A 23,171-nucleotide genomic window follows, 5' to 3' on the forward strand; every position below is an offset into this window, starting at 1 on the left:
ATGGATCCATCAAAATCCAAAAATGAAAGCCCCAATCCGGCCACCAACCTTCCTCCACCCGATCCCACGAAACCCGCAACTCCTGCCAATCTCGAAGGCGTCCAGGCAATCCCAATGCCACCCCCATCAACCTCCACCCCCGATCTAGCCCCAGTCAACCGGCGCGAGTACCTGGCCCGTCCAAAGGTCGTCCACATCGAGGACACCCTGAAGCGGTTCGACGCCCTGCTCGACACGAAAAGCAAAACCAACCTCCAAAAATTGGCCTCCGAGCAGCGAAAGGCGCGGGCGGTGACCATTCGCGACCACGTCAGCTGCGCCAGTCCGGTGCCGGAAGTTCGTCCGCGACCTGCCAGCGCCATGGACGACCAGCAGCGCGAGCAGTACTACCGAGGGCTGTCCGAACCCAAGGCGTACTGTTTGAATGACACGTTGCAGCGGTTCGGCGAGTTGCTGGAAGATTCTAGAAGAGCGAATCTGGAGGAAAACGTGGGGAAGCTGCTTTCGGCGAGGTTTGAAAATCTTAAACTATGTTGGAACTAGATTTATTTAAAAATTTCTTCCAACAGGGAATCCAGCACCAGCCAGCATTTGAAGCATTGTCCGTCCAATGTAGCTATGAAAATGCCGCCCGCGCTCGGAGTGCCTCCGCCGGGTTACAACGCCCTGGAAGTTGCCAAAAGCAGCAGCATCGCTGATCCACCTCTGCGCATCCTGGAGCTGACGCTGGAACGCTTTGGACCGCGGATGGCACCCGAAACGAAGAAGGAGTTCGAGTTGAAAGTGCAGGAGTTCAAAGCTCAGAGGTAAAGGGAAGAAGTTCTTTTTTTCTTTTGACTTCCTCACTGAGGTAAGGCAATATTTTTTTTCAATTTTTTTTATTGCGTTTATTTATAGAGGGCAAAAAGTTTACACTCGTACTAATTGAATTTTTTTCTCAAAAGTTGTTCTAAGAGCTGTAAATTCAATTTTATGTTTGCATTCCTATGTAACCGAACAGCGAAAATTTGAATCGTCATTCTTCGATGCTTTGCGCCATCTGTCGGAATTATGGAGCTTTTAATCGCGAACCAGCTCAGAATCGAAAACTGAACAGATGTCTGACTGTTTGTGTCCCTGTGTGTAAACAAAATTGTCACTCAGTTTTCTCAGCGCTGGCTGAAACGATTTAGACCAAATCGGTTGCATTTGACTCAGTTTAAGTTCACACAGATCGATTTTTATTAAAAGTTAAGTTTCAATAAGATGTTCAAACGTTATGTATAAAAATGTGTTTCGCATTTATCCGGATGTTAGATAAATGACCTGAATTCGATGGATAGGTAATTTCCAAAGAGTCCATGTACTTTATTGAATACGGATCTCACATATTTCTATCCCGAGTATTGTACGATCAGTTCCTACCCAGTCACGACGTTCTAGCAGGATTCTAGCGGAGTTCTCACAGAGCTGGATATTCTTACAGCATTCTAGCAAAAATGTTCCATCGTTCTAGCAGGATTCTGGCAGAACCAGCTCTGCTAGAATATTTCGTGACTGGGTAGCTGGACTCCGTCGACCGACGAAATAGGCGGCGGGCCAGATGCGGGCATAAAAATGTCAAAATCTCTTCCCCCCTCACTTCGTCTCACCATCCAGCTGCAGCTTTGTTGACAAACAAACGGAGCACGCGGTCGCATGATGGCGGCATCGAGCCAGAAATAGGGATGATCACGTGATTAAAAATGAAAGTTTTTTCAAGAAAAATAATATTTTTCCGACCGAATAAAAAAATTGCGAGCATTTTCAAACAACTATTTCTGATGTCGTGGTAAAAAAAAAAGAGAGCACCCAAACCTCTTTTACTCCAAGGAACCTTCCACCCCAGTGTTTAAACTGACGACCTTTGGATTGTGAGACCAACCGCCGCCAGCGATTCCACCGGAGTAGGCTTGGTTTGGTGTGCTGTTTGTACTTATGGCATGGAGACGACTCCTACACCTGGAATGACTTAACGGCCTAACAACCAAGGCCGGGACCGACATTTTACTTCCTCATCCGATGGAAGGTTGCAGCAGGGCTTTGAGGAGGTTGTTAGGATCCAATTTTAAAGCCTTGAACTCCTATGTAGGTTTTATAAATAGGCCGTGACAACCTTTTGCGGAGGTCCTTTTGGGTTTTAACAGAGGTTTATCGGGATTCTGGGGAGGCTGTAACGACTAAGTGGTTTTAATGTTGGTTTTGGCTGATAGGTTTTATAGCGGTTGTGCCAGCTTTGGCAAAGCCTAAATGTTACTATGTCCGGATCCGTCATCCGACCCATCGTTGGTTATGTAATTTAAAGACCTTTCCAATGAGTCCGAAACATTGAAGATCTAGCAACAAACATCTTCATAAATTGATGTTTATTTTCAATGATTGAAGCAAGTTCTGATTTTATAATTTCAACTGGAGACCTAAACATTATAGTTGAAATCAGAAACACAGTTTTATGTTTTATTTTTAAATTAATATGAGGTAGGCTGAATTGAAAATTTATTGCAGCAATTAAGTTGTACTGACTCCTGTCTGTTTGAGAATGTACGTAAGTTGGTTTTCAATAAATGTCTACATCCGCATAACTCCCAAAATCTGTCCTTTGATGAACTAATCGTATTTTAAATAATCGTCAGTTATAATAATCTTCATAGCCTTAAGCCTTCCCAAAAATCGTCCAACTCCAAGCTAATCTTTCTTGAGGGTACAATGGAGATATTCCCTTGTCCTCTTAAAAAAGCTGAGCATCAACACTTCCCGATTTCCAAATCCCTTTCCTTGTCCCTGGTGCGTGGTGGATGGTGGTAAGAATCCGGTTCAGGTGGAGTTGGTTTTATTCCCAATTATCAATTCCTAGGCAACTTGGACTTAGACAATCATCACATCACATGACGAAATCCAGTCTGCAATCCGATGAAATCACCGTCTCCTGGCTAAACGAATTGGCAGAAACACATTTTGCAACTTGATGTATAAACTACTTTTTTTTTTCGTTTCCAGTGATCTTAAGTTTAAAGAACACACCGATAACCACGCCAGAAACGAAAAACAACCAGAAATCGCTCTGCAAATGCCAAAAACCTTACCAGCGGATTACGACCCGGTAGCGGCCGCCGAAACCAGCAAACTGTCTTGGCCGAATCAGCACGTGATGCAGGACACACTGACCAAATTTGGCGGCACGCTCAAGTCGGAAGCCACACAAAGTATGAGGGAGCGCATCCAGGATCAAAAGAGTCGACGGTGAGATGAGATTTGACTTATTGGGGAAATTTTGAGTAATTTTAACATTTTTCAGACAAGAAACACACAAGCAACACTTGCACGATTGCAAACTGCCACAAGCTCCTCGTGCAGCGCACGTTCGTCCTTCGCCGGACTACGATCCAGTTGCTGTGGCCAAAGCGAGCAAAATTTCGATTCCGAACAAGCACATCCTCAAGGATACACTGGATCATCACGGAAAGGTGATCAAACCTGAAGCGCGAAAAAATATGCAGCAAATGATTAAGGATCGAGATTTGGACAGGTTTGAAGAAGTTTCGAAAGTGAAAAATCTCATCAAATTTATCAATTTTCTTTTTCACCAGAAAAACAACCCACAAACAGCACACCGCCAACTGCAAGTACATGAAAAAAGCAAGAGCTGCCACACCGAAGCGTGTTGCACCTCCACCGGGGTACAATCCGGCCGAGGTGGCCAAGACGAGCAAGGTGTCGAGGCCGAACGAGCACATCCTCAAGGATACCCTTGCTCATTACGGTAAGGTCCTGAAGCCAGCTGCCCGCGAAAGCATGCAGAAGATGATCAAGGATCGCGGTTTGGAAAGGTTTGTTGAATGAGTAATTGTTTTAGCAAATCGACTTGTACTAACAAAAACATCAACATCAACATCAACAAAATATTCTCCAGACAAACCACCCACAAACAGCACCTGCACGATTGCAAGCTTCAGAAACCACCCCGAGCACGCGATGTCCGCCCTTCACCGGACTACGACCCCGTTGAGGTGTCCAAAACGAGCAAGGTGTCGAGACCCAACAAACACATCCTCCAGGACACGTTGGAGCACTACGGTCCCATTCTGAAACCGGAAGTTCGCGAGAGCATGCAACGAATCGTTGAAGCACTGGACTTGGACAAGAAATCGACCCACCAACGCCACACCACAAACTGCCACTACATGGAGGACGTCCTGGCTGCTACTCCGCCAAGTTTCCCTCCACCACCCGGGTACAACACGGACGAGGTTGCCAAGACTAGTAAAATTGCCCAACCGTACCGGCACCGTCTCCAGGAAACGCTTGACCGCCATGGCCACTCGTTGCCCGAACGAGCCAAAGAGTACCTGCTGAAGATGTTGGAAGAGCAGCGAAATTTGAGGTTGGGTGAAGATTCGTTTGAATTTACAGTCCAGTTTTAAAAGGTTTTCCATCAACTTTCAGAGAGGTCAGTACGCGTTGCCACCGAATCAACTGTCACCTTCCGGAACCTCCGGAACCCCGCGTCCTGCATCATGCCTACAGCGAGAAGAACATCGTCAGCGTGATTGAAAAGTTCAAAACCAAGCTCAAACGAGAAGCGTTTGACCACCTGGCGGACAACGTCTTCGCCCACCTCCCAGACCTGGTCCTCGCCACGGACATTGCCAAACTCGCCAAGCTCGACCCGGACCGCCAACGGCTGATCAACGTCCTGTACAGCACGGTGGCCAGCTACAACGGCAAACCGCTGACGGCCCACGACCACGAGTTGTACGTTCACCTGGCCACCGGACTGGCTAGCTTTACCTGGGACGTGATTGATGCGGTGCAGCGGGAAAAGGATGCCGCGGATAAGAAGGAGGCCGTTTCGCGGCAGGAAGTTGGCCGCAACAGCATGACGACGGAGATTTTTGGCCATCTGGCGCGCGATATGGCCAACGCGCAGGGAAACCGGAATGTGCTGAAGAGGGTCGAGTCGAGTTTGGTGGGGGATGCGTTGAAGAAGAAGGACCAGGCGGTTCCATCGTTTTGAGAGAGTTTTTGTGAGCTTTTCACAGCTGCCATCTGTGAGCGAGTGGCGGAACTTGGAATAAGCAATTTGGATAAAGTCATTTCACGGTTTAACGTCACTTTTCTGAAAGCTTCGGTGATTTGAGTTATGTTGACGAAAAATGTAAACTGTTTTCAATATAAAAGCAATTTCATTAAAATTTTAAATTTATTCAGAGTAATATTTTTTGTAATTTTTGTATTTTTTTACAATTTTTGTGATTTTTGTAATTTTTGTAATTTTTGTAATTTTTGAAATTTTTGTAATTTTTGTAATTTTTGTAATTTTTGTAATTTTTGTAATTTTTGTAATTTTTGTAATTTTTGTAATTTTTGTAATTTTTGTAATTTTTGTAATTTTTGTATTTTTGTAATTTTGTAATTTTGTAATTTTGTAATTTTGTATTTTTGTATTTTTGTAATTTTTGTAATTTTTGTAATTTTGTAATTTTTGTATTTTTGTATTTTTGTAATTTTGTAATTTTTGTAATTTTTGTTATTTTTGTAATTTTTGTAATTTTTGTAATTTTTGTAATTTTTGTAATTTTTGGATTAGTGCGCTGACCACGAGGACGCGTTGTCTTGTTTTTGCATGCTCATTTTCATTTCTTTTGTGCCGCTGTTTGTGTGCTTGGGTGCGTGGTTATAATAATTAAATAATGGCATCATAAGTGCGCTGACCACGGGGACGCGTTGTCTTGTTTTTGCATGCTCATTTTCATTTCTTTTGTATCGCTGTTTGTGTGCTTGGGTGCGTGGTTATTATAATTAAATAATGGCATCATTAGTGCGCTGACCACGGGGACGCGCTGTCTTGTTTTTGCATGCTCATTTTCATTTCTTTTGTGTCGCTGTTTGTGTGCTTGGGTGCGTGGTTATAATAATTAAATAATGGCATCATAAGTGCGCTGACCACGAGGACGCGTTGTCTTGTTTTTGCATGCCCATTTTCATTTCTTTTGTGTCGCTTTTGTGTGCTTGGGTTTATGTTATTATATATAGGTGATGGGATTTTATTAAATGATCATTATATTGCATTATTATATTTAATCAATTATATAACCACACTATATTTTACACTTAACACATTATACAAAACACATATGAAACTGTAAACAGGAGCGTTTGGTACGGTATGTCCACGCATCCTTCCTCCCCTGTAGATTCTGTGAAATGTGATCCGTTCTCAGAATCCTCTCTGCGGTAAACACAACGTAGTAGGGCTGGCCGCTTTAATTTTTGCAATGCATTTTCGGGTGTTCTCGGATGTACTGCAATTATTAATAATGACAAGAAAAGTGCTTGGGGCGTAATCTAATCACAAGACTTTCCAGCATGCTTTCATCGGACTGGCTGCGTTTGTGTTAGATTAGATTAGATTAGATTAGATTTTTGTAATTTTTGTAATTTTTGTAATTTTTGTAATTTTTGTAATTTTTGTAATTTTTGTAATTTTTGTAATTTTTGTAATTTTTGTAATTTTTGTAATTTTTGTAATTTTTGTAATTTTTGTAATTTTTGTAATTTTTGTAATTTTTGTATTTTTGTATTTTTTGTAATTTTTGTAATTTTTGTAATTTTTGTAATTTTTGTATTTTTTGTATTTTTTGTAATTTTTGTAATTTTTGTAATTTTTGTTATTTTTGTAATTTTTGTAATTTTTGTAATTTTTGTAATTTTTGTAATTTTTGGATTAGTGCGCTGACCACGAGGACGCGTTGTCTTGTTTTTGCATGCTCATTTTCATTTCTTTTGTGCCGCTGTTTGTGTGCTTGGGTGCGTGGTTATAATAATTAAATAATGGCATCATAAGTGCGCTGACCACGGGGACGCGTTGTCTTGTTTTTGCATGCTCATTTTCATTTCTTTTGTATCGCTTTTTATGTGCTTGGGTGCGTGGTTATAATAATTAAATAATGGCATCATTAGTGCGCTGACCACGGGGACGCGTTGTCTTGTTTTTGCATGCTCATTTTCATTTCTTTTGTATCGCTGTTTGTGTGCTTGGGTGCGTGGTTATTATAATTAAATAATGGCATCATTAGTGCGCTGACCACGGGGACGCGCTGTCTTGTTTTTGCATGCTCATTTTCATTTCTTTTGTGTCGCTGTTTGTGTGCTTGGGTGCGTGGTTATAATAATTAAATAATGGCATCATAAGTGCGCTGACCACGAGGACGCGTTGTCTTGTTTTTGCATGCCCATTTTCATTTCTTTTGTGTCGCTTTTTGTGTGCTTGGGTTTATGTTATTATATATAGGTGATGGGATTTTATTAAATGATCATTATATTGCATTATTATATTTAATCAATTATATAACCACACTATATTTTACACTTAACACATTATACAAAACACATATGAAACTGTAAACAGGAGCGTTTGGTACGGTATGTCCACGCATCCTTCCTCCCCTGTAGATTCTGTGAAATGTGATCCGTTCTCAGAATCCTCTCTGCGGTAAACACAACGTAGTAGGGCTGGCCGCTTTAATTTTTGCAATGCATTTTCGGGTGTTCTCGGATGTACTGCAATTATTAATAATGACAAGAAAAGTGCTTGGGGCGTAATCTAATCACAAGACTTTCCAGCATGCTTTCATCGGACTGGCTGCGTTTGTGTTAGATTAGATTAGATTAGATTAGATTTTTGTAATTTTTGTAATTTTTGTAATTTTTGTAATTTTTGTAATTTTTGTAATTTTTGTAATTTTTGTAATTTTTGTAATTTTTGTAATTTTTGTAATTTTTGTAATTTTTGTAATTTTTGTAATTTTTGTAATTTTTTAATTTTTGTAATTTTTGTAATTTTTGTAATTTTTGTAATTTTTGTAATTTTTGTAATTTTTGTAATTTTTGTAATTTTTGTAATTTTTGTAATTTTTGTAATTTTTGTAAATTTTGTAATTTTTGTAATTTTTGTAATTTGTGTAATTTTTTTAATATTTGTAATTTTTGTAATTTTTTATAATTTTTGTAATTTTTGTATTTTTTGTAATTTTTGTAATTTTTGTAATTTTTGTAATTTTTGTAATTTTTGTAATTTTTGTAATTTTTGTAATTTTTGTAATTTTTGTAATTTTTGTAATTTTTGTAATTTTTGTAATTTTTGTTATTTTTGTAATTTTTGTAATTTTTGTAATTTTTGTAATTTTGTAATTTTGTAATTTTGTAATTTTTGTAATTTTTGTAATTTTGTAATTTTGTAATTTTTGTAATTTTTGTAATTTTTGTAATTTTTGTAATTTTTGTAATTTTTGTAATTTTTGTAATTTTTGTAATTTTTGTAATTTTTGTAATTTTTGTAATTTTTGTAATTTTTGTAATTTTTGTAATTTTTGTAATTTTTGTTATTTTTGTTATTTTTGTAATTTTTGTAATTTTTGTAATTTTTGCAATTTTTGTAATTTTTGTAATTTTTGTAATTTTGTAATTTTTGTAATTTTTGTAAACTAAATTAAATTCAAAATCATTTACTAAAGTTCCAGCTGATGAAAATTCAGATTGTCTACACTGAAAGCCCGACCATGGTAGTTTTAAGAAAATTTGCTAAAAATGCTGCTTATTAAATTAACTGTGGCTTTTTGGTGAAAGTAAACGCAAATATGGTAAAATGTACCATGCTTCCACAAAATTGCATGGTAGCTAATACGAAATCATTATCATTCTCTCCATAATCGAGGGTTAAAATTACCATACCGCTCTCGACATAGTAAAACTGACTGCGTTAATCAGTCAATCCAAGCACGGAATGTTTTTAGCAAAAATACGTCGGTGCGTGTTCTCAATTTAACCCTACAATATGGTAGCAACTACCATGGTTGGGTTTTCAGTGTAGGGGTCGATTGGTCGATGCAAAATAAATCGGCACTGACAACGAATGTTTTGCGCTTGCAACACTGCCCGTTATGCTGAACGTAAAGGGCGGTTGGTGTCCTGCGCGTTTGGATCTGTCAAACATTGGCCAATCTGTTTCCTTTGACAATCTGTGCGCCAGACATTTTTGAGGTGCACAGATGCAAACTTCATTAAATGTATATTTTGAAAAAATATCAAACAAAACTTATTTCGTTAGTGTTGTATTTCGTGAGAGCTGATTTTATTGCTTCTTGTTTGTTCGAGTGTCAGAAGTGGAATGATCGCTTGATTGATTGATGGTTGCTTCGATTGCTTGAATGGGTTGCTTCGTTAGTCCAGGGTGTGCAACATCTCCCCCTTAAAACCAGCACAGGGTGCGACTTGATGTGATCCAGATCGCTCGCCATCTTCAAGCGGTGAGATATTGGGAACAGTACCAGCGGAGATGTTCTTCGTACCATGCCGTGGATTCGGACTGGCTGGAAGCTGCGTCGGTTGCACCTAGACCTGTTTTCATGTTTGCCTCCCCTTGCGATTTGACTGCAAGAGAACGCTGCTGCTTGACGCGGTTGACCTTTCCAGTGACGCCGCTGCATACTGCTGACATCGGGGTGTCCCACAGCTCAAATAGCTCGATCCAGTCGAGACCGAACAGGTTGATCTGCTTGTCAGTCACGTAGAAAGTTCCGGTTCTGGTGACGCCTCCGAGTGTGACTTTGCATCGGAGCTCACCGAGTAGGGACAGTGACTTACCAGAGGCTGTTCTGGCAATCTGCTTGGTGGGAGACAGCGGCGGTGAATCCAAGTTGTCGCACCACTGCTTCCGCGAGATCACTGTGATGTCCGAGCCGGTGTCGAACTGCAGAGATGCTTGGGAACCGTTGATGCTCACCGTCAGGAACTTACGCTTCGAGGTAGAGTTGACCCGGTTGGCGGCATACAGGCTGTTGACGTTCGTCTGTTGCTTGTTCTTGGACTTCTTGGGCACGCAGCTGCAGTAACCTTCCTTGTGGCCGGTCTGCATGCAGTCCTGGCAGACGTGCTGTTTGTAGGCGCAGTCTCGAACGAAATGCATGTCGCCACAGCACCAGCAAGGTGATGTTGGTAGGGCGGAGCCTCCAGCCGCTCGTTCTGCTGCAGAAGTCGCTCGTACAGCAGGTTACCGTCGGGCTGAATGTTGTTCCCTTCCGGCATTCTTGAGATCCGCAACTCTGGTTGAAAATTTTGAGTTTTCCTCGTCGCCAATGTTGTATTTCGTGAGAGCTGATTTTATTGCTTCTTGTTTGTTCGAGTGTCAGAAGTGGAATGATCGCTTGATTGATTGATGGTTGCTTCGATTGCTTGAATGGGTTGCTTCGTTAGTCCAGGGTGTGCAACAGTTAGTCTTCAAAATTTAATGCAACGCAATTTCTGATGGATTTCCATTATGGATTGTCAAGGCAAACAGATTGGCCAATCTTTTGTCTTTTTTGGTACACAAATACACAGACATATCTGGAGTTTTTTTTTTTTTTTTGAAAAGGTCCAATAAACCAAATTTCCAGTTTTTGCTTTTTGGGTGTTTTTAAAACCGCCTTGAGTCTGGGGTATTAAAAAACACCCATAAAGCAAAAACTGAAAATTTGGTTTATTGTACCTTTTAAAAAAAACTCCAGATACGTCTGTGTATTTGTGTACCAAAAAAGACAAAAGATTGGCCTGTGGTGCCACATGGTTTTTAAAAATGTCTGTAAAAAAGTATGTACACAGAGTAACCCTGGCACCCTGGTCACCCTGTTTTATGTCAACAATTTTATCTCTTTTAACCCATTTTGAACAGCTCTCCCTTTGACCGTGCATGGCGTGTTTACCTGTCAAAATGTTTGTTGACATTTTCTAGAAGCAAGCGGAGCAAGCAAGTTTCGCAATTTCGTGTAAAATCGTGAATTTCGTGTATTTTCAATGTGAATAACCGTGATTTAGTTTCGTGCAGCTTAAAAACAGCTTAAACTCAAGCTTTTCACTACCTTCTCCGCCATGGCCTCCGACAGCGAGCCGGAATCGCCGCCAGAATTTTCCGCCAGCGAAGACGAGTGGAACCCGGACCAGGAGGAGAAGAAAATAACCGGTTTCAAAGCCGCAGCACCGCCGGCCAAGCGAAAAAAGCAACAAGTTAGGCAGCTTCCAACGCGTTCATCCCGCCGAATTGCCACCAAGTTGGGGAAGGAGCTGCCCAAGGAGGAGGAGGAGGAGGCGATTGTGGAAGCTGTGCCGGAACTGCCACCTGAAGAGGATGACGCGGTGTCGACGGATGGGGAGGAGGTCGTTTCGAAGAAGAGGAAGCAACCGGTGGCGAAGGGTAGGAAGGGACGCAAGCCGAAGCAGGTGGTGGCGACGGTGGCCAAGGAGGATTCGATCAAGCTGACGACGTTTACGGTGGAGGAGTTGTATCGGAAGTATCGGCCGGATTTGGCGGAACCTGCGAAGCAGGAGAAGGTAAAGGTGGTTAAGAGGAAGGTGAGGGAGGAGGACGATCAGGATGACGATGATGAGAGCAGCGGGGACGATTATTTGGTCGATCCGGATGAGCTGGATTTGAATTCGGAATTTTTCAATTCCGTTACTTCAAAGGAGGATGGAAAGGGACGGGGAGAGGTCAAGTTTGATTGCAATGCCGGGGTGAGTGTGGCCGAGTCGGAGGATGATGATGCGGAGGATAAGCCGCTGAGTTCGGTCAAAAATGCCGAAGTGGACTCGACGGAGTTCAACAAGAAGCTGATTCAGCAGATTAACCAGTCTAGCCAGGATTGCATGACGATGGTCAAGTTGGTTGAGGTTTCCAAGCGGATCGAGCGAGAACGTGAAGAGATGGACCTGCTACGGAGGAAGCGCGAGCAGAAGGAGGTCAAGAAGGGAGAGGAGGACGTTTCGAACTTGCTGTTGGCGGGGGAGAAAGTTAAGGGGAAGGTCGTGAAGCATTCCGGAAGGAGCGACTTTGTTGCGGTTGATGGAGGTAAGAAAGATAAGGACCGGGAAAAGACGGTTGAGATTACGTTGAAGTTTGAATCTGCGGAGCAGAATGGGAGGTCGGGCAAGAAAAAGATGGACCTGCTGACCGCGATTAAGCGGATGATGAATCGCGAGAAGCGACAGAACCAAATCTACCTGCACAAAGTGTCCGTTCTTTGCTGGATTGGCCATGGGACGTTCCTCAATCGAACGCTAAGCAACGCCAACCTTATCAAAGCGATCAACAAACGTCTACTGCCCTCTACGACCAACTGCCGGCCAAAAGGCCTCACCAATCTGCACTATTTCGAACAGGTCACGCGTTACTTCCGCAAGGCCGTACGCCTCAAGAACCACGTCATGTACTTCCACCCACCAAACAGCGCCAAACTGCCACCCCTCTTCGCCACCCTCAAGTATCAGATCCTTCAGCGATCGGCCTTCTCCAAGCGCGACTACATTCTCCTTTACCTGTTGATGCTCCGCTCGCTTTCGATTCACTGCCGACTCATAATCTCCCTTCCGGTTCCCCCAAAGCACGTCCCAACCAGCGACCTCTACCGCATGAATCCACAAACGCGCGAAGAACTCGAAGCCGACCGGCGTCTCCTGCTAGACTTCCAACGCGCCCACCTCGCCCCCAAAGGAAGCACAATCCGCAAAGTCAAAACCCAGCTGACCGCCATGGTCGACAAAACCGTCGAAGCTCGGCGCAAAGAAGCCGCCCGAAAACGTCGCCGCGAAGGCTTCTGCGCCACCATCCCCCAGCTGGACGGCGGCCACGACCACCTGCCGGAACCGAAACCGCGCAAGCAGCTGAAGCTGATGGAGAGTTCCTTCCTCGAGATCGAGCAGAACATCGCGCGAAAGTTGCAAGGCAAGACGAAACCAGCGAAAAAACCGTCAACCGACAAAGACCAAATTCCCTTCCCGGACGAACTCGACGAGCAGGTGAGGGCGCGCCGCGAGAAGATCCTGGCCGCGTACAAGGCCTCCAAGGAGCAGAAGGCGGCGGCGGCTGCGGCCGCCAAGGCAGCGCAGGAAGAATACTGCGGAGAAGGGTGCAGCTCGTCGTCGTCGCCGAGAAGGGGGCGTCGTCCCGGCAAGCGGAACGTTACGCGCTCCGGGATTGACCTCTGGGTTGAGGTGTACTGCGAGCACGAGGACAAGTGGGTCACGGTTGATGTCATATCCGGAATGGTGCACTGCCTGGAGCATACCGTGGTTAGTTGGTTGTTCAAAAACAAAAAGAATTTTGAAATTTCAGGATTTTAAAAATTTGAAGGATTAATTTTCATCTATTCTTAATTTTTATTTTTTTAAATTTATTTTTTAATGTTCGAGTTTTAGAATTTTAAAATTTTAATTTAATTAAATTGTAATATTTTGAAAAATTTCAATTGCTTTGTATTTTTTTAATTTTTCATGTTTTTAATGTTTCAATTTTAAAAATTTCTGAATCTTGAAATGAACGCCTTTAGACGGGCTTCGATTTAAAAAATTGCCAAAAATCCATTTTTTTTGATCTTCAAAAAGCATTGAAAAGAAGAACTCTTAAAATTTTAGGTAATTTATGGGCCGGAAGTTTTACTTGTTTTATGTGACTTTGCCAATGTTTTTAAAAATGTCCTTTTTTTAGAGGTCAACTTTAGCAGTGTTTTTTACTAACATTTCTTATATTTTAAGTAAAAATAAGTATGCAGTATTTTTTCTAGTGCCCCAGACTATGCCTCTACGCATTTATTTACAATTTAAATGGTAATGGTGCCATTTTATAGCAGAAAATGTGAAAAACATGCAAAAAAATTAAAAATGAAAAAAATGTTAGGCAAAATGTAATGATGTAATGTGGTAGAGTAGGCCAAATACTACCAAAAACAAACACAAACTAGGCAAAATAAATGCAGATTAAAATACAAAAAATGAAACAACAAAAACTTAAAACAAGAGAAGTAAAGTTTTTCGTAGAACAAGGAAAAAATAAAAAAAATCGAAAAAAAATGGGCAGTAGAGGGTTAATATTTGAATTTTTGAATACTTAAATTTGTTAGTTACTGTATTTTAGAATTTTTGATTTTTTTTAAATTCCTGGAATTTTTTCTTAATTTTAAATTTTTGAATTCGGAAATTAGGAATTTTGTAATTTTGTTATTTTGCAATTCTGTAATTTTGTTATTTTGTATTTTTATAATTTTGTTATTTTGTATTTTTGTAATTTTGTAATATTTGATTTTTTGAATATTCAAATTTTTGAATTTTAGATTTTTTAGAATTTCTGATTTTTTTTTTTAAATTTCTGAATTTTGTAGAATTTTTGAAATTTATAATTTAAGAATTTTTAAAATTTTAGGATCTTAAAATTTTAGAATGCCTTTTTTTAATATCCAGATTAAAATAATAAAATTTTAAAATTTTACGATTTTTAAAACTTTCAAATTCTAGAATTTTTAGAGTTTTATTTAAATTTTAAGAAGCTTGAGATTTTTTTTATTCTAAGAAATTTCAGATTTTTTTTTTAATTATCAATTTTATAAAATTTTTGTTTTTTTTTTTATTTTAGCATTTTTAATTTTTTCTTTAATTTTGCATTTTAAGGTTATTTATGAATTTTAAAGTTTTTAGAATTTTAAGAATTTTAAAAACTGTTAAGATTTTCAGAATTTTTGGAATTTTTAGAATTTGTATATTTTTTTATATTTTTAAATTTTTGGAATTTTTAAACTTTTGAAATTTTAGGATCTTTTTTATTTTTTGATGTTATAATTTTTTTTAAATCTTTTTTTAGAATTTTTTAAATATATATTTTTTAGAACTTTTTGTAGTCATAAGAATTTTAAGCATTTAACGCATTTTGAGAATTTTAGAAATTCAAAAATTTTAAATATTTTCAGATTTCTTAAAATTTGAAAGTTGTTCAAAATTTTTAAAATTTGAAGAATGATAGAATTTTACGAAGAGAGAATTTTAGAAATTAAAAAAAAATTAGGAATATTAGGAATTTTAAAAATTTTATTTTTTGCTGGAAGATTTTAAGAATTGTAAGAAAATTTGAAAACTTTAAAAGTTTTTAAAATTTTCAGAATATCAATTTTTTTTTAGAATTTTAAAATTATTTAGAATTTTTAGATTTTTTTTGTTTTTTAAGAATTTTAAGAATTTTTCGATTGTTTTAGATCTTTTAGATATTTTTTTTGAATTTTAAGATCTCTTAGATTTTCTTTTATTATTTAAGATTTTTTTAAATCTATGTTTTTACGAATTTTAAGAATTTAAAAAAATTAAAGAATTTAACGAATATGAAGAAATAAAGAATTAAAAAAGATTAAAGAATTTAAAGAATTTAAAGCATTTAAAGAATTTAAAAAATTTAAAAAATTCAAAGAATTTAAAGAATTTAAAGAATTCATAGAATTTAAAGAATTTAAAAAAATTAAAGAATTTAAAGAATTTAAAACATTGAAAGTATTTAAAGAATTTAAAGAATTTAAAGAATTTAAAGAATTTAAAGAATTTAAAGAATTTAAAGAATTTAAAGAATTTAAAGAATTTAAAGAATTTAAAGAATTTAAAGAATTTAAAGAATTTAAAGAATTTAAAGAATTTAAAGAATTTAAAGAATTTAAAGAATGTAAAGAATTTAAAGAATTTGAAGAATTTAAAGAATTCAAAGAATTTAAAGAATTTAAAGAATTTAAAGAATTTAAAGAATTTAAAGAATTTAAAGAATTTAAAGAATTTAAAGAATTTAAAGAATTTAAAGAATTTAAAGAATTTAAAGAATTTAAAGAATTTAAAGAATTTAAAGAATTTAAAGAATTTAAAGAATTTAAAGAATTTAAAGAATTTAAAGAATTTAAAGAATTTAAAGAATTTAAAGAATTTAAAGAATTTAAAGAATTTAAAGAATTTAAAGAATTTAAAGAATTTAAAGAATGTAAAGAATTTAAAGAATTTAAAAATTTAAAGAATTTAAAGAATTTAAAGAATTTAAAGAATTTAAAGAATTTAAAGAATTTAAAGAATTTAAAGAATTTAAAGAATTTAAAGAATTTAAAGAATTTAAAGAATTTAAAGAATTTAAAGAATTTAAAGAATTTAAAGAATTTAAAGAATTTAAAGAATTTAAAGCATTTAAAGAATTTAAAGAATTTAAAGAATTTTAAGAATTTTAAGAAATTAAAGAATTTAAAGAATTTTAAGAATTTTAAGAATTCTAAAAATTTTAAGAATTTTAAGAATTTTAAGAATTTGAAGAATTTTAAGAATTTGAAGAATTTGAAGAATTTTGAAAATTTTAAGAATTTTAAGAATTTCAAGAATTTTAAGAATTTTAAGAATTCTAAGAATTTTAAGAATATTAAGAATTTTAAAATTTTAAGAATGTTAAGAATTTTTAGAATTTTAAGAATTATAAGAATTTTAAGAATTTTAAGAATTTTAAGAATTTTAAGAATTTTAAGAATTTTAAGAATTTTAAGAATTTTAAGAATTTTAAGAATTTTAAGAATTTTAAGAATTTTAAGAATTTTAAGAATTTTAAGAATTTTAAGAATTTTAAGAATTTTAAGAATTTTAAGAATTTTAAGAATTTTAAGAATTTTAAGAATTTTAAGAATTTTAAGAATTTTAAGAATTTTAAGAATTTTAAGAATCTTAAGAATTTAAGTTTGTTTTATATTTTTTTAGAATTTTTAGAATTTGTAGAATTTGATTTTTTTAGAATTTTTAGATTTGGTAGTATTAGATTTTTTTAAATTCTATTTTTTTTAAGAATTTTTAAGAATTTAAAAATAATAAGAATTTTGTAAATTAAATATGAATTTAAGATTTCTTGGAATTGTTGCGATTTATAGAAACTTTAAAATTTGAAGAATTTTTGATGTTTATAATTTTAATTTTTTTTGTGTTCTTTATTTTTTTATATTTTTTCAATTATTTTTAATTTTTAAGATTGTTTTTATATTTTTCGAGTTTTTTTGTTTTTGTTTTTTTTTATTTTGTGGAATTTTAAGAAGTTTTAGAATTTAGAATAATCTCTTTCCTCCTTTCTTTTCCCCCCAGAACCAAGCCAGCCACCCGATCTCGTACGTCCTAGCATGGAACAACGACGGCTCCATCAAGGACGTGTCCCCACGCTACATTTCCCGCCTCGGCACCAAAAAGAGCAAACTTCGCGTCGAAGACAGTTGGCTCGAGCAGGCGCTAGTCGGTCGTAACGGCCGTCGCCGTCACCCATCCCGCCGCGACCGCACCGAAGATCTCAAGTTTGACAAGCTGCTCAACAAGCGACCCTTCCCGGAACAGATCGCCGAGTTCAAAAACCATCCCCGCTTCGCGATCCAACGCCACCTGCTCAAAAACGAAGCAATCTACCCGCGGGACGCCGTCGTCCTCGGCCACTTCAAGGGCGAACCGATTTACCCCCGCGACTGCGTACACCTCCTGTTTTCCCGTGAAGGTTGGCTGCGGCAAGCCAAAACCGTCCGCATGTTCGAGGAACCGTACAAAGTGGTCACGCGCAAGGCGAAATACGATCGCGTCACCGGCACCACCGTCACCGGACTCAACACGGAGCTGTTTGGCGAATGGCAAGTCCAGGACTACGAACCTCCAACCGCACAGAACGGCCAAGTTCCTCGGTCCGCGTACGGCAACGTCGAACTCTTTAAGCCGTGCATGCTGCCGAAAGGGACGGTCCACCTCCAACTGCCCGGACTCAACAAAATTTGCAAACGACTCCGCGTGGATTGTGCGCCGGCCATCACCGGGTTCGAGTATCGGAACAATGCTTGTGCGGCCGTCTACGACGGGTACGTCGTGTGTGAGGAGTTCCGCGATGTGGTTCTGGACGAGTGGTACCAGGAGCAGGTTGAGGAGCAGCGGAAGCAGGAGGAAAAGCGCCTCAAACGGATCTACGGAAACTGGAAGCGGTTGGTGGCGGGACTGTTCATCCGGAAGAAGCTCAAAGATCGGTACAACTTTGATAACATGTAGCGAGTGAGTATTTTGTTTTCTTTTTTTGTTTATTTATGTGTTAAGCTCTATGCGGTAAAAATCGAAATTATTTACGAATAAAACGTGTATTATTCAAGTTGCCTCGATACTCAATTCTTCGAAATGTACGAACCAATAATCTTTAATTCTGAAAATCTTAAAATCTATAGCTCTACAATTTTGGAAAACTAAAATTCTAAAAATTCAAAAAATATAGAATTCTAAAAATCTTAAAATTAAAACAGTTCTAGAAATCTAAGAGATTAAAAATCTAAAAATAACTGAAAATTTGTAAGATAAAAAAAGTTTTTGAAATTTCAAAAAATTAGCTTCTGATTTTAAAATCTGAAATTAATAAAAGATAAAAAATCCCCAAATTCAAAAAATAAAAATTCTTAAAATGTAATTTTGTAAAATTCGAAAAAAATCTTGATTCTGAAATTTCAAAATTCTAAAGGTTCAAGTACCCAAAAATCAAATCAATTAAATCAAAAATTACAAAAAAATCTAGAATCTAAAAGATTAAAAATCTAAAAATAACTGAAAATTTGTAAGATAAAAAAGTTTTGAAATTTCAAAAATTAGCTTCTGATTTTAAAATCTGAAATTAATAAAAGATAAAAAATCCCCAAATTCAAAAAATAAAAAATTCTTAAAATGTAATTTTGTAAAATTCGAAAAAAATCTTGATTCTGAAATTTCAAAATTCTAAAGGTTCAAGTACCCAAAAATCAAATCAATTAAATCAAAAATTACAAAAAAAAAATCTAGAATCTAAAAGATTAAAAATCTAAAAATAACTGAAAATTTGTAAGATAAAAAAAGTTTTTGAAATTTCAAAAAATTAGCTTCTGATTTTAAAATCTGAAATTAATAAAAGATAAAAAATCCCCAAATTCAAAAAATATAAAATTCTTAAAATGTAATTTTGTAAAATTCGAAAAAAAAATCTTGATTCTGAAATTTCAAAATTCTAAAGGTTCAAGTACCCAAAAATCAAATCAATTAAATCAAAAATTACAAAAAAAAAATCTAGAATCTAAAAGATTAAAAATCTAAAAATAACTGAAAATTTGTAAGATAAAAAAAGTTTTTGAAATTTCAAAAAAATAGCTTCTGATTTTAAAATCTGAAATTAATAAAAGATAAAAAATCCCCAAATTCAAAAAATAAAAAATTCTTAAAATGTAATTTTGTAAAATTCGAAAAAAAAATCTTGATTCTGAAATTTCAAAATTCTAAAGGTTCAAGTACCCAAAAATCAAATCAATTAAATCAAAAATTACAAAAAAAAAATCTAGAATCTAAAAGATTAAAAATCTAAAAATAACTGAAAATTTGTAAGATAAAAAAAGTTTTTGAAATTTCAAAAAATTAGCTTCTGATTTTAAAATCTGAAATTAATAAAAGATAAAAATCCCCAAATTCAAAAATAAAAATTCTTAAAATGTAATTTTGTAAAATTCGAAAAAAAAAATCTTGATTCTGAAATTTCAAAATTCTAAAGGTTCAAGTACCCAAAAATCAAATCAATTAAATCAAAAATTACAAAAAAAAAAATCTAGAATCTAAAAGATTAAAAATCAAAAAATTACTGAAAATTTTATAGATGAAAATGTTTTTGAAATTTTAAAAACTAAAAATGAAAATAATAAAAAAACATCCAAAATTCTAAAAATATTCTAAAATTCGGAAAACTTAAAATCTATAGAAATTCAAAATTCTGAAAATTCCAAAAATAAAAATCTTAAATTAAAAACTCTAAAACTACTAAATCATAAAAAAATCTTAAAGTCGAAAAAAAAATTCAAAACATAAAAATTAAAAAAATCTGATATTTTGAATTTTTAAAAATATAAAAAAAATCAAAATTCAAAATAAAAAAAACAAATTTCGGAAAATTTTAGCTTTCGAAATTTACAAATTCAGAGATTTAGGCCGTTGCAAATATAAAAAAAAGTATAAAAATTGAAGTTACGAGTCATGGTTTCAACGTTTGAATGAAAAAAGTGTTTTAAAATGCATTGTAAACCTGTCCAGTTGTTTTGCCATTATTAGTTTCCAAAATATCTAAGTATTGACGAACATTTTAGGTTTTGAGAATAATAAAATTTTTGCGATGCTGTGCATTGGAATTTCATAAAAAATCTAAATATTTTTAAACAAGCCCAAACATGCTACATATTATCATTTATCAATGCAGAAAAATGCATTTTAGATGGTTTTCAGATGATTAGACTAACATTTTCATGGAAATTTTGAAGTTTTTTGGAAAAATATATTTTTTGCCCCCTGATTTTTCAGACCAATTTTGAAGGGAGGGACGCTTTGTACGACCGAGAGTTTAAAATGAATTTTTAAATCATTTTAATAAAATTCACTTCACGTTCCAATTCCTACTTGACAGCTCGTTCCAAGGGGACCATAGTTGATCCATCAAAAAAATGTTGTCTTGTGTTTCTTTTTTTTTTTTTTTGGTTTCTATTCATTTTTTTCTCGTTGTAGATACATAAACATTGACATAGTGCTTGGTTCTGAATTTAAATATTTTGCCACGCCTAATGTTTTTTTTTTTTAATTACAGTTCAGACATGATTATCAAAAAAAAAACTGTAGAATTTTACTTCGGATAATCGAATTGCGATTTTTTATCGTTGTCTTGTTTCTGGTTGTTGAGCTTGAATACAACCCTCAACAAGCTCTAAAGTGATGTATCACTGGCGGCCAAAATGGCTGTGTTGAAAAAAAATAAAAAAGAAGTATTTAAGATCGCAGAACTCAAATTCGAGGCAGATAATGGAGTCTTTTTAAAACTTCAAACATTCTAATATTCTAAAATACTAAAATACTTAAATCGGGTCCTAAAATTAAGTTTAGATTGCTGATACAACCACACACTACAATAAAGCCTATTTTCCTGAGCACAATGATGCTTTGTAAGCTCACTAAAAGTTTAAAATTGATTTTTAATCATTTTTTCAACAATAGGCCTTTCTTGACAGTATGTTTTTTTTTGTGTTTTCATTGCCGCTACTGTTGTACATAAATTAAAATTAACTTATGGTTTTAGGACCCTATTAACGCCATAACACGGGTTTTGCTGTACAATTTTATGGCTGCAGACTTTAAATCATTTAACGCAGACTTCCACCCACCAGAACTCTGCACTCAGTCTTCGGCATCCCTGCCTCAACAGCTGACAGCTGTCACACACCTCTTTCAATGTTTTTCTCTTCTCTCCTCCGTCCTAAATTCTCTCACGTCGGACGGGTCATAGAGAAAAAAACACCGTTTTCATTCAATCACTCTAGTTTCGCGAGTTACGGACGACGGGTGCGGGATTACGACGCGGTTCCAATTTTCGCAGTGACAAGTGTGCGCGCCGCGGACAAGACACGACGACAACGGCGGACCCTTCTCGACGGCGGCGGAGAACAAGGAGAGAGCAGCAGCAGCAAGGCCGTACGGTTATTTTTCCAAAGAGGATTACGCTGTTTCTAGTGGAAAGAACCTGTTCCGAGGGGGGAGTTGTCTTCTAACGTGGTCATTCCCTGTGGGTCATGTTGGTGGCAGTGCGCGCTGATTTGGATGAAGTTCTTTATCAGTGATTTTTTGAGAGCAAAAAAAGTGGTGACCCTGAAAGTCAACGAACCAAGGCAAGGCCTACTAGAGTGGTGGTGTTACGTGTGATCTTCCCGAACGGAACCAATTCTCCCAGCTGGACAGGTGCCTCCGGAGGAAACGCATGCTGCCCTGCACGTCGGAACATTAACAAAAGGTATTGTCCAATAATTACATAAATGCCCCCCTCCCTGTTCGTACTCTTCAGAGATTACGCTGATCGATTTGTCCGCAAATTGTAGTCTCAATTGTTGTCCCACTTTATCCGGAGCGTCGAAGTTCGCTGGAACCACTATCCCGGTAGACCAAACATTGGCCCGCGACCCAGTGGCCAAGTGGTGGCGTTTCACGGTAGACAGCCTCTACTACCCTTCGCCAAGTCCCTCGCCCCTGCTGTATGATGCAATCGATTTCTTGCACTCTTGCGTTGGGCTGACTCCCCAAGTGCACTCAAAATAATCCACACGTAGATGCTACGTGAAAAATCACGTAACCCCAAAATTCCCCTCCATAGGTCCATTTTACGTGACACACGTAAAAATAATGTGAAAGTGTACTGGCAAAAAAATATTTTCACGTTGAAATTACGTGAAAAACCTTATAGTATTTTTCCACTAGGGTTTTCCATGTAGCTTTTATGTGTTTTAAAATGTAACTCCAACGTGACTGGAGTGCACCATTCCGCAAAATTTCTACGTGATTATTTTAGTATGAAAATTGATGGTGTACGGTGAAGACCTGCTGTCGGTCTTGTGCCTGAAAATTGAAGTGAAAATAGAACGGTAAGTTAAATAAAGTTAGAATAATTTGATCAATAATCAATAATATTTTTCTCGCAGAAGCCGATTCTTTGTCAGCAGCATCCTTTTTCCTGGCGGCAAATGAATTTCTAGGCTCGTTCCAACAGTAGTGGCCGATGCTACCGTGTTAATTGACGTCACCGAAAATGTCACGGATATGGCCAGCGTTTGCCGGGGAGATTGCAAGTATGGATTGCGATCTTGGTGGTCCGATCTTCAACGCCGGATACTTTGCCGCCGCTCTCTCGTCGGCCCTGGCCAGTTTAGTGTCCGCGTCGAAGGTGCTCTAAGCAACAAGCTGTATCCAAATAAACGATTGGTTTAGAAACAAGCATCGGAAATTACAACCAAGGCGGACATCCACTGGGGTTCGACCAAGGTTCGACGATGTAAGCCGACCAACCCGACCATCTACGACAACGACTTCGAGACGGGTTCCCTTGCGGCCATGCAGGCCAGCGGAATCAGTAAGCTTCGCTCGAACATCTTCTTGCTCCGCACATGCGCGACTGGACCAAGATCAGTTAATCTAGTTAATGAATAAAATGAATTTTTGCAAATTAAACTTAATTTCTTTTTATTTCTCTTCGCAAAACAAAAATCAATTATAGTTATCACCCATACCTGCAAAGTACATATAATGTTTACTAAAACAAACATGTAGAATTTATCAATCGATTCATATAGCTTTTACGTGCGAAACACGTAGAAACAACGTGAAATGATCTGGCCAGCAAATTCCGTTTCTACTAGGGCCACCTCGTAGAAGTTACGTGAAAACTCTAGTGGAAAAATACCACATAGCTTTTCACGTAACCTCAACGTGAATATTTTTTTGAGTGTGGTGCTGCTCGCTCGCAC

The 23,171-nt window shown here is 36.6% G+C and overlaps 4 protein-coding genes across 5 annotated transcripts in view; 3 read left to right on the forward strand and 1 right to left on the reverse strand.

The window, feature by feature from the left end:
* LOC119768624 lies at positions 1-5,178 on the forward strand. Its single transcript, XM_038258816.1, has 7 exons — positions 1-512; positions 570-806; positions 3,016-3,258; positions 3,314-3,544; positions 3,606-3,845; positions 3,929-4,399; positions 4,462-5,178. Exons 1-7 carry the CDS (start codon positions 1-3, stop codon positions 5,030-5,032), a joined length of 2,505 nt encoding a protein of 834 aa, XP_038114744.1. The 3' UTR covers positions 5,033-5,178.
* Positions 5,179-9,135: 3,957 nt separating this feature from the next.
* Positions 9,136-10,273, reverse strand: LOC119769897. Its single transcript, XM_038263690.1, has 2 exons — positions 9,519-10,273; positions 9,136-9,488 (listed from the first exon to the last, which is right to left on the reverse strand). The coding sequence occupies exons 1-2, from the start codon at positions 9,980-9,982 to the stop codon at positions 9,317-9,319; spliced, it is 636 nt and encodes a 211-aa protein (XP_038119618.1). The 5' UTR covers positions 9,983-10,273; the 3' UTR covers positions 9,136-9,316.
* Positions 10,274-10,759: 486 nt separating this feature from the next.
* LOC6049065 (DNA repair protein complementing XP-C cells homolog) lies at positions 10,760-21,356 on the forward strand. The gene is made up of 3 exons (XM_038260002.1): positions 10,760-13,119; positions 16,957-17,892; positions 21,167-21,356. Exons 1-2 carry the CDS (start codon positions 10,924-10,926, stop codon positions 17,887-17,889), a joined length of 3,129 nt encoding a protein of 1,042 aa, XP_038115930.1. The 5' UTR covers positions 10,760-10,923; the 3' UTR covers positions 17,890-17,892; positions 21,167-21,356.
* The window catches only part of LOC6049068 (high affinity copper uptake protein 1), a 56,412-nt gene continuing 54,437 nt past the window's right edge, over positions 21,197-23,171 (forward strand). The window contains exon 1 of one of the 2 annotated variants that reach the window (XM_038260003.1): positions 21,197-21,667. The gene's annotated coding sequence lies outside the window, so the exon portion shown is untranslated. The remainder of the gene's footprint in view (positions 21,668-23,171) is intronic. The other variant, XM_038260004.1, reaches the window with a different exon arrangement.

Source organism: Culex quinquefasciatus, chromosome 3 (assembly GCF_015732765.1).
Source record: "Culex quinquefasciatus strain JHB chromosome 3, VPISU_Cqui_1.0_pri_paternal, whole genome shotgun sequence".
NCBI classification, from domain to species: domain Eukaryota; kingdom Metazoa; phylum Arthropoda; class Insecta; order Diptera; family Culicidae; genus Culex; species Culex quinquefasciatus.

Excerpts from the sequence above, each read along its gene's own strand:
- LOC119768624 (XM_038258816.1), top strand. The coding sequence starts at position 1 with ATGGATCCATCAAAATCCAAAAATGAAAGCCCCAATCCGGCCACCAAC. Across the intron at positions 3,545-3,605 it reads AAGGATCGAGATTTGGACAG|AAAAACAACCCACAAACAGC; the intron begins GTTTGAAGAAGT and ends CTTTTTCACCAG. Across the intron at positions 3,846-3,928 it reads AAGGATCGCGGTTTGGAAAG|ACAAACCACCCACAAACAGC; the intron begins GTTTGTTGAATG and ends AATATTCTCCAG.
- LOC119769897 (XM_038263690.1), bottom strand. The coding sequence starts at position 9,982 with ATGCATTTCGTTCGAGACTGCGCCTACAAACAGCACGTCTGCCAGGAC. Across the intron at positions 9,489-9,518 it reads CTATTTGAGCTGTGGGACAC|TGGAAAGGTCAACCGCGTCA; the intron begins CCCGATGTCAGC and ends CAGCGGCGTCAC.
- LOC6049065 (XM_038260002.1), top strand. The coding sequence starts at position 10,924 with ATGGCCTCCGACAGCGAGCCGGAATCGCCGCCAGAATTTTCCGCCAGC. Across the intron at positions 13,120-16,956 it reads ACTGCCTGGAGCATACCGTG|AACCAAGCCAGCCACCCGAT; the intron begins GTTAGTTGGTTG and ends TTTTCCCCCCAG.